The sequence below is a fragment of the Bolinopsis microptera genome, chromosome 12 (assembly GCF_026151205.1).
Source record: "Bolinopsis microptera isolate Bmic1 chromosome 12, MBARI_Bmic_1.0, whole genome shotgun sequence".
Classification (NCBI taxonomy): Eukaryota; Metazoa; Ctenophora; class Tentaculata; order Lobata; family Bolinopsidae; genus Bolinopsis; species Bolinopsis microptera.
In genome coordinates, this window is record NC_087083.1 from 7169427 (window position 1) to 7182428 (window position 13002).

Sequence of the window (13002 nt, forward strand, 5' to 3'; positions counted from 1 at the left end):
GTTTTGCCGTCCCAATCTCGTATCGAAAAACTGACAAAAACTCATTTTTTGAAGTGAAAACGGGTGTACCCTCAGAGTGTGTTCATGGGAGATTAGAAATATGGTGAAGAGTGGGGAGATTAGAAATATGGTGAAGAGTGGGGAGATTAGAAATATGGTGAAGAGTGGGGAGATTAGAAATATGGTGAAGAGTGGGGAGATTAGAAATATGGTGAAGAGTGGGGAGATTAGAAATATGGTGAAGAGTGGGGAGATTAGAAATATGGTGAAGAGTGGGGAGATTAAAAATAAGATGAAGAGTGGGGAGATTAGAAATATGGTGAAGATTTGAAAAACGAAAGTTTCTTCATCAAGTAGCACATATTATATTAGAGAAACATACGATTTCCCAATTCACCATAGAAAACTTTTGACAAATAACTTAAAACCTACTCTCTGAAGGTCGAGGGGCTCAGCCAGAACATATGTGTGACGTCACATACCACGTGAAATGACGTCACACCGCGTGAAATGACGTCACACCGCGTGACATGACGTCACACATCACGTGACAATAACTTAAAACCTACTCTCTGACGGTCGAGGGGCTTAGCTAGAACGACGTCACACACCACGTGACATGACGTCACACCACGTGACATGACGTCACACCACGTGGCATGACGTCACACACCACGTGACATGACGTCACACACCACGTGACAATAACTTAAAACCTACTCTCTGAAGGTCGAGGGGCTCAGCCAGAACGTAAACAGAATCTTGTAGAATTCTATTGCCAGGTTCTCTCTTAGGTTCAAACCTGAAGTTAACAGTTAGATTCACAGCTCGCTAATTTATATTGTGCTATTACGTGAACGTGATATCATTAATCATTTATCACCAAATCCAATCAAATGTGTCAGCGACTCAGCTAGGAGTAACGTTCAATTTCAAACATTACAAGTGACATGACGCCACACACCACGTGACATGACGTCACACACCACTCGACATGACGTCAAACACCACGTGAAATGATGTCACACACCACGTGACATGACGTCACACACCACGTGACATGACGTCACACACCACGTGACATGACGTCACTAACTCACTGGAATTGAACTCCTGAGAGCTGCGGGAATCTGCCCTCTAACTCTGGGTATTTAGATACTCCGTTCTCTAACGCCTTCAGCAGCTGGGACCCTGTGTAACAAACAGTAATTACAGGTAATTATAGGTAATTACAGGTAATTATAGGTAATTATAGGTGATTATAGGTAATTATAGGTAATAGTTAATAAACTAACTTAAATTAGTATTTGTCAGTATAAACAGTAAAATCATTTGGTTTACCTATTAAAATCTGTAAAATTATCATAATTCATCATACATCTTTAGAACAATAAAATATACCACGTGACATGACGTCTGACCACGTGACATGACGTCACACATCAAGTAAGAGCTTACCTGTGCACTCTAGAAGAAGAAGCTCGTCCATTATCGGCAGAATTGCTGATAAATCTCTCATTCGGAACTTTCCTGGAGGAAATATACAGTCTGATCTCATCGTTCCACTGTGGAGATAATTAGGCGATAATTATGTGATAATTGGACGATAACTTGTGATAATTGGACGATAATTATGTGATGATTAAGTGATAATTGGATGATAATTAGGTAATAATTAGGTGATTATTGTTTTTTAACTTTTTGATTAATTAATTGATTGATCACCTGTTAAGTATGGCCACATCTGCTCGCAATGCAACTCTCATAACATCGGTTATAAAATTACCTGTCGAATAACAAAATCGTTAACTTTCATCAATTATCATTGACAATATCCACTATCCACTAACTTAAAAAGTATGCTTTTGTATCAAACGTAAACAACTGAATAGCTTAGTTAATATTTATCATAAATTTACTTAGTTACATAAAGTAAGTAAATCAATTAAGTAATTAATTGAAGTTAAGTTAAGTTACCCATATTAGTTTCTTCAGTCCTGACTTCACTAAATCTTGTTTCCAAGGGAACCCCAAACTCTCCTATTATTTTATCCATTTGAGCGCCTACTTTTTCTGTAAATAGTAGCGGTTATAAGTGTAATTATTAATTAAGGCTCTCCTTGTTAAGAATACGTGTAAATTAACTGCAAACACAGAGAAGTGATTAACAAGGTATTTAATTAAAGGAAGAAGTTTGCGGAGGAGAAAGTTTGCGGAGGAGAAATAGTAACCTTGGTAATCAGCCACGTGCAGTTGTATATTTTCGTTCTCAGGAATCTCCGAAGTGATGATAACTTTCTCTACAACTGTTTTAACCTGGTATTGTTCCGGTCATGTGTACGGGAGTGGTTGATGGTCGAAGCTGATTGGTTATTTTTTGTCACGTGTCAAAAATATATGCCTCACTTCCCCACTAAAATTCACATTTATAAATATTACAACGATCCAACGCGATCTATTTCCTAAACATAATACCTTATTTTCAGAGTCGATTACTAAAGTTACTTTAGACAGTTCCCTGAAATCTGTGCCACTCTTGATAATCGTTCTGTTGTTTACCTTTTGAAGTTGATAAAGTTAAACCAATGCTAGAAAATAAGTAAATTATTTCGTACTGGAGCTAGAGGGTGGTTCTTGATTAAGAGTGATTAGTGTATTAGAGTGATACGGAAGTGTTTATTAGCATGAGATTTCAAAATACATGCAGTCATTTTGCAGCGTTTCAACAACTATTAAGAGTACACTAATATTCTGTTTTCCAGTGCATGTGTTATTAAACCAGGCCATATGGTCCAATCAGAAGCTCTTAATAGCTCCAATCAGGACGCGTTTCCATGGTTACCTGTTCAACCCCGTAGTTATGGTCATGTCCTCCTAAAATGAGGTCCACGTGCTTTGCACAAGCTGCCAGTCTCCGGTCATTATTCCATCTCATGTGAGTCAGCGCCACCACCAGGTCAACTCCGTGTTCTTCTTTCAGGATACTCCCTGCGACAATCATCTTAGAGATTTACCACTTTCTGCAGTGGTCAGTCGCTGTCATGTGTCAAAACAAATTTGTACCAAGTACTGCCAGCACATTGCAGAGCACATTAAGATTAAACAAGTGTTAAGAAATATTCTGTTCTGTCGGCTAATTGAGTTGATCCGCGTTTGAACACTAATGGTCAGAATCTGCTATTCGCTCAATGATTTTAAAAAATAAAATGATCGTTTATTCGTGTAAACAGAAAAAGTCTTTCCATAATTCGGGCCGGTGACAAACCAGTCAAAGTTACAATTTTTCTCGACGGACTGAAGATGCGGACCGTGAAACCGCGTTTTACACTGCACTAAAAGCTTTTATTACGACATTAACTACTGTTTATGTCAATGCGCGTGACGTTATATTCCAACAATCAGTAACATCTCAGAAGGACTTTCGACAAAACTATACCAAATGGAATGGTCGAAAATCGAGTGTTTTAGTGAATAACTTAGAATATAATTTTTATTTTCTCAAGATCTGACAAATAGATTTTCTTTAAACTTTCCAGATAGTTAGATGGCTATATGAAGGATAATGTGTACGAGTTTGGGCGAGTTTCTTTCTGCCAAACTTGAGATATGACTTCAAACACAAGAAAATATCTGAAATTGGCGGTTTCTAGCGGAACGCAGGCATATATTTCGAGATTTGACTGACAAATTTTCTTTAAACTTTCCAGATAGTTTGAAGTCATATTTCAAGTTTGCACATAGAAACTCGCCCAAAATCGCACAGATTATCCGTCTCATAGCCATACAACTATCTGGAAAGTTAAAAGAAATTTTAAGGTAGCGCAGTTGGTTAGAACGCTTGTCTTACAATCGTTAGGTTGCGAGTTCGAAACCCACTGACTGCCTGGTCGTGGGGTGAGCGTCGTCGACGTTCAGCTAAGGATCATGAGTGGTCTATGCAGCCCCCCGGTCTACTCAGCCGAATACTCGAGAAATCGGGTGTGAGGGTTAAATGAGGAGCTGCACATTGCAGCAAAGTCTCGGACGAAGAAAGTATGGTACACACTACCTTAACCGTCACTGGCCAAAAAGATCCTTCGGCTTCCTGTAATTGGCTGGTTGCACTTGTGTAACATTGTGGCTGTTGGAATACACCGAAGTAAAATAAGTGTCTAGATAAAAATTGGTCAGATCTCAAGATAATCGACTTTCGTCAAATATCGTTCCACGGAACAAATGGAACGGAAAGTCCAACTCTAACATCTGCCACACAAAAATGTATTTAATGTTAATGTTCTAATGTTTTTTAGATCATTTGAACACAAATTAATGCGTTACAACAAAGTTCAGCTATTGTAAATATATGTATGTCCCTCAACGTCCACACAGAACTTTGATGAAGGTGAACTACCTTACAATGACTCTATCCTTATGACCCCTAACACTACTTCTCCTCACTTTGCTGCATCTCAAATTCCTGAAGGCCCTGCATGTGACCCTTATCTAACTTATCAGGAAGATATAGTGCCTGTTGAGCTTCACAGCAAACTTATAAAGCTGCTGGAGGACAATAGTGCGGATTTTTCTTCGGTTGGTGGCAGCAGGGATGTTGTCTACTTTGGTGAACATGGATACTGGTACACAGGAGCCTATCATCAGGCAAAGGAAACTCCACCGGAGATACAAGATCTTTTGGACTGTGTGCGTCCCTCTCTCCCCAATAGGAAGAGCTGGCTGAATTCTTGCCTTGTTACAAGATATACAGGCAATAGTAGCCATATCCCCCAACACTGCGACAATGAGGTTCTTATTGACCCAGAATCGATAATAGTCACTGTGTCCCTTTGTGAAGAACGCACAATAAAGTTCACACATAAGTCGACTGAAAAGTCCTTAAAGCTCAAAGATGGAAGTGTATACGTGATGTCCAGAATGTCCCAGGAAATCTAGAATCATGGTATTGAACCCCTCGCTAATGAAGAAGATGGCGAGGAATCTGAAGAGAAAACTTCTGTGAGGTACAGCTTTACCTTTAGGCATATTGCATATTTCTACAAAAATAGCACAGTGTTAATTGGAGACTCAAACACTAAGTACATTAAATTTGGTAAAGATGTTGGAACTCTAGGAAAATGGGTTCCCGGTAAGCGAATGTGGGCTGCTAAAATCGACGATATTCCTGCTCCCAAAGACATAGGCCCTTTTCGGAACATTGTTATACATACGGGAATCAATGATATTCGAGATGATTCCAACAGACCATCCACTAGAACACTTATTGCTAAGCTTAAGAAGAAATGTTGTGAAATTCAGCAATTTTATCCTAATAGTAAAGTTCATATTAGTTTACTCTTGCCCACCAAATCACAGTTTGTTAACTCACGTATAGGGGAGTTAAACAGTTTAATTGTCGACATGGTTTATAATAGGAAAAACATGTTTATTATAGATAACTCTGTACTAGGTTCTGTTAACGGATGTATGCCCTCTAAGTATGGTAGATTCTCACGTGATGGCACACCATTGGTCAATGATGTTGTTCATCTTGGGAGAGAAGGCCTGAAAATATTTTGTATGAACATAAAACGGTGTATTGTTCAACGTGGTGGAAGTCAGTCCACGGAAAGATTTAAAGGTGGAAATGGTGACTATAGGAGTGCCCTAGGTAGGGGTAGTAGGGGTGATATCTTACCGATATGACCTCAATAAACTTCAATATTACAAGAGAGAGATGTCCAGGTTGTGATAGCAATGTACTAAGCCATCATAAAATCATAATATGTGAGAGTTGCGATACAATATATCATGCCAAATGTTCTGAACAGAGTTTTAAATTTGATCATGTTAAACAAATGTGGCACTGCAGTCAGTGTTACGCCTTCAAGTCCCAAAGGTACAATCCTTTTAACTCAATTATTTATGACAAATATGATCCCAACACTGTAGAAAGAGACGAGGATATGGAGACTATTTCAAACATTCTAAAAAACTGTAGGTATTATAACATGACAAATTTCAACCGGCTGTCAAAAAACATACTTAACCATAACAAGCCGTTTATATCTATTGTGTTTAACAACATTGATGGGAACGCATCTAACTTTGACAGCTTTATTACTGATATGAGTCAATATGATGAGAAATTTGCAGTTATTGCGCTAGCTGAAACAAACATTGATGAGGAAAATAAAGATCTATACAAAATTGATGGTTACAGCAGTGAGTACAACTCCAAAACTGATGGGAAAAAGAAAGGTAGTGGCCTTGGTATATATATTGACAATCAGTACCAATACAGCCGAATCGAAAAGTTATGTAAATGCTCTGACAATCTTGAAACACTTTTCGTTGAGATCACTAACACAGAGGTTCCACAGATTGCTGGTGTTGTTTACAGGCCCCCTAGTGGTGATATTCAAGATGCACTTGCTGAGCTTGATGTGTTGATGAAATTTCTACCGTCTAATAATGTAGCCTTGACAGGTGACTTCAATGTTGATCTTTTGGCCCAGGGACGAAACATAGCTGAATTTGAACAAACTATCTACAGTAACAATTTAATCCCTTTGATATCGATTGCCACCCATGCCAAGCCGGGTTGCAATGAAAGCTTAATTGATAATATTTTAGTGAACTCTACTGAGCGTGTCTTAGGATCTGGAATTCTTGAATCCAAGATTTCCCATCATAACCCAATCTTCTGTTTCATATCGTGTAATATTAAAGAGAGTTCAAATACTGCCAAACTTAAACCTAAGTATGATTACTGTGAGTCTAATATAGAAAGTTTCCTTAATGATATTGGAAAGGATATTTACCAATCGAACTTTTCGTATGATGAGGAAGGTTTTGAAAAATTTGTCGAAACTGTCCACGAAAAAATCGAACTGAATTTCAAAGTGGACTGTACTGCTGGTTTTCAATCAAAACGCAATAGATTGATGAATCCATGGATCACTTCTGCGTTAATTAAATCTGTGTTTACTAAAGGCTTTCACTACAAGCGATGGAAGGCTTCGTGTACCAAAATCAACCCATTAGGTGAGGAAACTTTATATCTTAAGTATAAGGAGTATCGTTCTATCTTAAACAAAGCTATAAAATCTGCGAAAAAAGCCCACTATGGGAAAAAATTTGAACTTGCTAAAGGAAATATTTAAAAAACCTGGGAATTGATCAACGAACTCAGGGGTAAATCTAAAAAAGATATAAAAGCATCATTCTTAATTGATGGTAGAATTGTAACTGAACGCCGTGAGATTGCCAACGGATTTAACATCTACTTCTCGTCTATTGCTCGTAATCTCAATTCAAAAGTTCAATCTTCTGTACCATCTCGTACGGTAATTGATGGCAATTTCAATAAAACGAAGTTTAAACAATACCTCAAGGGCAGAGAAAGAATAGTGAACTCTTTTTTTCTCAGCCCCTGTGACGAGGAAGAGATAAGTAAAATTATTGGTAGCCTTGAAAATGGGAAGGCAAGTGATATCTCTGTTAAAGTCTTGAAAAAGAGTGTAAATTATCTGTCTGGTCATATCTCTAGATTCTTTAATTGGTTCTTGGACAATGGGGTCTTTCCAAGCAAGCTTAAAACGGGCTCTATTACACCAATTTATAAAAAAGGAGACTCACGATGCCTTGATAACTATCGACCTGTTTCTACATTACCGATATTTGGCAAAATACTTGAAAAAATAATTTATAATAGGTTATATAATTACCTCAGTGCTATGAACGTGATTTATGATCGACAATTTGGTTTTAGAAAACAACACTCAACATCTCATGCCGTAAACTATTCTGTCAATAAAATACTTAATGAGATTGAACAGAAAAATCATGTAATTGGAATATTTATTGATCTAAGTAAAGCATTTGACACAATTGAGCACGATAAACTCCTGCATAAACTTGAACACTATGGAGTAAGAGGTATTGCACTAAAAACTCTTGCTAGCTATCTAACAAACCGTAGCCAAGTAACTTCTTTTCAAACTGAAAAATCGGACAAGTGTTCAGTTGAGTATGGTGTACCCCAGGGGTAAGTGTTAGGACCTCTACTATTTCTGATTTATATAAATGATATTGTGAGCTCCTCAAGTTTGGCTGAATTCGTCCTGTTTGCTAGTGATGATACAAATATTTTTGTGATAGGTCGTTCAGCACAGGAAGCTTTTGAAAAAGCTAATCATGTAATGAAACAAGTCAGTAACTATATGGAGTCTAACAAGTTACATATAAATGCAGGGAAAAGTTGTTTTATGCATTTTCAGCCAGGTTTGTCAAGAGCAACACAGACCTGTGCTAGAACACGGCCCTTTAACAGGAATCTAACGATTTCAATAGATGGCAAAAAGCTAGAAAAAGTTCAATGTACAAAATTTCTTGGGGTGATAATAGACGAACAGCTATGTTGGGAACCACATCTTAATCATTTATCTTTAAAGCTGAACTCCAGTATTGTATCGATTAAGAGAATTTGCAAATTCATTCCCAAATCTGAATATTTGAAACTATACAATGCTCTTTTTATGTCACATCTTAGCTATTGTATAAGTTGCTGGGGTGGGATCCCTAAACATAAGCTGAATAAAATCTTTGCTATTCAAAAACGATGTATACGACTGCTATTTGGTAACATTCCCAATTTTGATTATAAAGAATACTACTTAACCTGTGCACGTTCAAGAACTTATAACGAACATATGGCTAAAAAGAACTACTGTCTTGAACACACTAAACCGCTATTCACTGAGCAGAAAATTATGAACCTGGAGAATCTGCACATGTACCATACATTTATGGAGCTATTTAAAATTCTTAAATTTGATGTCCCCCAGTCGATTAAAGATCTTTTCAAGTTCTGTCCTAGAAATGAAAAACTTCGTCTGATTATCCCATTAATGAGGTTAGATATCTCCCAACAGAACTTTTTGTACACCTCTACGAAAATATGGAATGATCTCATCCCCTATGTATTCGAAATATGTGATGCTAATGTAGATGGGTTGATAATCCCGGGTTCTTCCAAAAATTCAGACTTATCAGCCTCGTCAGGTATTATTAAATCTAACCTTAAAAAGCACTTGCTATCCCTCCAAAATCGAGGTGACCCTAATATATGATAACTAATCTATATTATATCTCAAATTCTACATCTGGTACGGCTCTGCACACATGATATCTCTCTCTGCCATGAAACATGGCTAACCTTTCAAACTATGATTTAAAACATAATATCCTAAACTAAAACTCAACTGGGCTCTCCTATGTCACCAAACTAGACCAATAAGCAATTTTAGCTTAGATAATTATATTTTTCTATATTTGTATAATAAGTATTATATTGACGTAGTGGATGGTTGAGGGGGTTTCAAGCACAGGTCACTCTCAAATCCTAAAGATAAGCAGTGGCCTTCGGCACTTGAAACCTCTTCAAACCTCCCCTGATTTATTTATTATTGATATTGTTTGATTGTGCCGTAAAAATAAATATTTGTTTTATTAAAATATTTGTTTTATTATGTAGACACTAATTCATCGGTCAAAAATTCAGTCAAAACCGCGAAATTTCGATCTAGGAGACGGCAGAAAAGTTTCTCTTCAAAATGTTTCCAAAATCTCTTCTTCTATTGTCATGATTTTCTGTTTATCAAAGCTTTCTTTGGGAATAGAACTATCAATACCCCAATTGTGTCTTGCAGAAAAGGTTCCAAACAACACAATATTCAGGTCTGCCTCATCGATTAATTTATATTAATTAACTAATCGGTTTCTTAACAACTACAAACCATAATGATCGGCTGCTTCCACATAGTCTTGGTACTCTATCTCCGACATCTCAATCGTACTCAATGTTTCCATCCAACCTGACTCTACCAGTCCCAATACTCCCACCTGAAATTAACACGTGACTATCATGATTGATTAGTTATAATTATAAATAACTTCAATCAACTACCATGCTAGGGTAAATGTAACATGATATACATTATATTTGAATCTGAACTGGTTTTGAACAAATTCTTAACCGATGAGCAAAGAAAATGAGTGGAAAATATAGTAGACTGCTCCTTCATAAATTTTTGTAAAGACATTTTAAACCGTTTCAATGTATCGTGAACACCATGTATTAATGCTTTTCAATTTTCAAACAAAGTTACAACGAATTCTTCATGTAGTGCATCCTGGGTTTGGACAGGATATGCCTGTTTAAATTACATAATTCTCAATAAATGTAATAGATTTGTAGTGTTGTAATTCGTTGTAATAACCTTGATATCTTTGTACTGCAACACTAAGTACTCCATACCGTCCCCTAAGGGGCGATCTGTCTCCCTGGAAATTAAAAGATTTGTTAAATCAAGTTAACAACAATTTAGAGAATTTACCATTATAAAGTTATTACTTAATTACAAATAGTGATATGAGAGGTTTATATGATACGTGTTTACATATTCTTAAACACATTCACACTGATAAACCTTGACGGTTAAGTATCAGGTTTCTATTCAGTTCCTCTTAGTAACTATGGTTATTATGCAATAGTTACTATAGTTACTATGGTTACTATGGTTACCAGGACTAAGGATACTTACTATTCAGTTAACCAGACCATATGATGTTAAGATTAGAAAATATCTCACTTCGAAGAATAATTTGTTGATGTCCACCAACTTTTCATTATTGATGACAAGATAAGAAGAATTGGTTGTTTTAAGAAGAATTGTGTTAAAAACTATGCAGTTAATTAATCAGTTGGAATTAATAAGTTAATTAATGACATCAACATGTTCTAATATCACACATGTATGGAACAGTAATTGAATATTCTTTTAATGCAGTAACAGTGCTTGTTGGTTAATATAGTGTTGTTGTAAAGGAATAATCTTAACGTGCAATAGTTCTACTGTTAATCACATTACATACAAATATGTACATATTATTATATAATATTTGTACATGTTCATGTTATTTGTTTCTTTAGGTATATTTCTTTCTTCTTTTTCCGGTCTCAAGTGATACCGACAATGGAGGTGCTTTAGATTGTAACAAACACTTTCAAGTTTTAAAACTATATTATTTATGTTTATTCAACACTGATATTAATATTGCCGCAAAAAAGAGTAGAATAACATAATATGTAAAGAAAAATCATGTATTATCAGTACAGTGACTTATTCAAAGTGCGCAAATTTGTTCTTTTGTTGTAATCTGAACAATGGATAAGCTTGTGATCGAAAGCGTTTCGTGAGTCATAAGAATAAGTACGAAGTGTTGAAACTTTTAAAATCGTGCACTAAGAGCGGGCGCTATTTAATAGCGTTAGGGAGTTGCATTATTAATTGGTAGTTGACAATTTAAATTTTTAGATACAATTTCAGTACAGTGAAACCTCTCCATGCCGGACTTCTCGGGAGAAATGAATGAGCTATCGAGGTTCACGGTATATAGAGATTCAGGGCATGTAGAGTTTTAAATAAATAAAATTTCAGTAAATTGGTAGTTGGTTTTTACTAACCGCTTATAATTTTGATTTGATAAATCTCTGAAATCATTGATATTATTCAGCAGCAGTGATCAACTTTTGAAAATACTGATTTAGGTTGAGGTATTAATTTCGGGCAGTACATTTTCTCTGCAACTTATTTGAAAGCTCTTACGTTTTTAAACATTATATAGTTAAATTATGAATTAATTATGGTTAAATATCAAATAATTAAACCCACTTGTCGATGACATTGGTCATCAACCAAGGAAAGTTACACGAACTCTTTAGCTCCATTAAGTCGTCCAGGCCAAAATCTGTGGGAATTAATAGGTCACAAAAACTAAGAATTTAGATAGATTAAATTCTACATACTTATCATAACTTTATGATTGAAATAATCCAGAATTGGTATAATCGTGTAAAAGCGCTCGTTTTAAGAACTTACTTGACATATTAAGTTTGCTCATTTAATAATAATTCTATAATCATTAATTTGACTTGCATTTCATAGTTCAAAATATAAAATTAAAATCTGGCTCAAACTATCATGTGATCATCCAACCGATATATCCACTCTACTAGCCCCTACAAATGGAAATAGAGTTTTGGCCCACCCTCAGTGGACTTATACTCACCAAAGTCGTGATTTCCATAAACAGCAGCAGCGATATTGCAAGCGTTAAGTACTGGAACCATCTGTACTCCTTTAAACATTGTGCTCACTGAGAAATAAATAAACTTTATTTACGGTAAATAAAATTTGTAGAACAGATAAGGTACAGTAACATACGAAACGAAACGAAACGAAACGAAACACTGTATTTACTACCCCGTTACTATGCGACAAAGATATTGTATAAAGATAACTAAATAATTAGATGTATCAAAATATTGGAACCAAGTGATAATCTGAAATTTTCAATTACTGACTTGGGGAGGGGTTGAAGGCATCTCCACTAAAAATTACTAACATCTCCTCCTCTGCTAAAATGTCTGATATCTTCTGAACAAACCTTGCCGCTCCCCCTACAGGTTCCTGATCTCGCGCCTATGCAATTTTACGTTAAGGATACATTATCGACATATTGGGTACATTTTAGAGACAACTTCATCAAGGCTCCAATTGAGCATTACTTTTTTACGAAAAGGAATGATATCGAAACATATGAATGAGACTTGTAAAAGATAAAATTACCTCAATGTTGTACACATCATTAAAATGAATAATTTTCACCACCCTCCCTCCATCCGGTTGTGATGTAGGAGAGGATCTCTCGTGTTGTGGATTACAGGATATGCCTGATCCCATGTTACAATCTACTGTAATCATTTTCTGCTTGTTAGTTTAATTAGTTTTAAAGATACACTTCAAATCTAACGGGGGATAACGCAGTACATATGTTGTTCCTACGTATGGGGTAGATTCTGTCTATGAGTTTTTCATCACTTCCTGACATGAGCCAGACCTCAGTTGGATCCTTTCCTTCCCTTTTTAGCTTCTGTGCTGCCTACTCTGCTGTTCTTGCACA

The 13002-nt window shown here is 36.1% G+C and overlaps 1 protein-coding gene across 1 annotated transcript; it reads right to left on the bottom strand.

Annotated features, from left to right (window-relative positions):
* Positions 1 to 687: 687 nt before the first annotated feature.
* LOC134823858 (trifunctional nucleotide phosphoesterase protein YfkN-like) lies at positions 688 to 12802 on the bottom strand. The gene is made up of 14 exons (XM_063835455.1): positions 12669 to 12802; positions 12404 to 12521; positions 12109 to 12195; positions 11712 to 11787; positions 10257 to 10320; positions 9774 to 9879; positions 2843 to 2988; positions 2476 to 2559; positions 2232 to 2316; positions 1978 to 2073; positions 1726 to 1786; positions 1459 to 1565; positions 1101 to 1191; positions 688 to 802 (listed from the first exon to the last, which is right to left on the bottom strand). The coding sequence occupies exons 1-14, from the start codon at positions 12780 to 12782 to the stop codon at positions 688 to 690; spliced, it is 1350 nt and encodes a 449-aa protein (XP_063691525.1). The 5' UTR covers positions 12783 to 12802.
* Between the last annotated feature and the right edge of the window lie 200 nt (positions 12803 to 13002).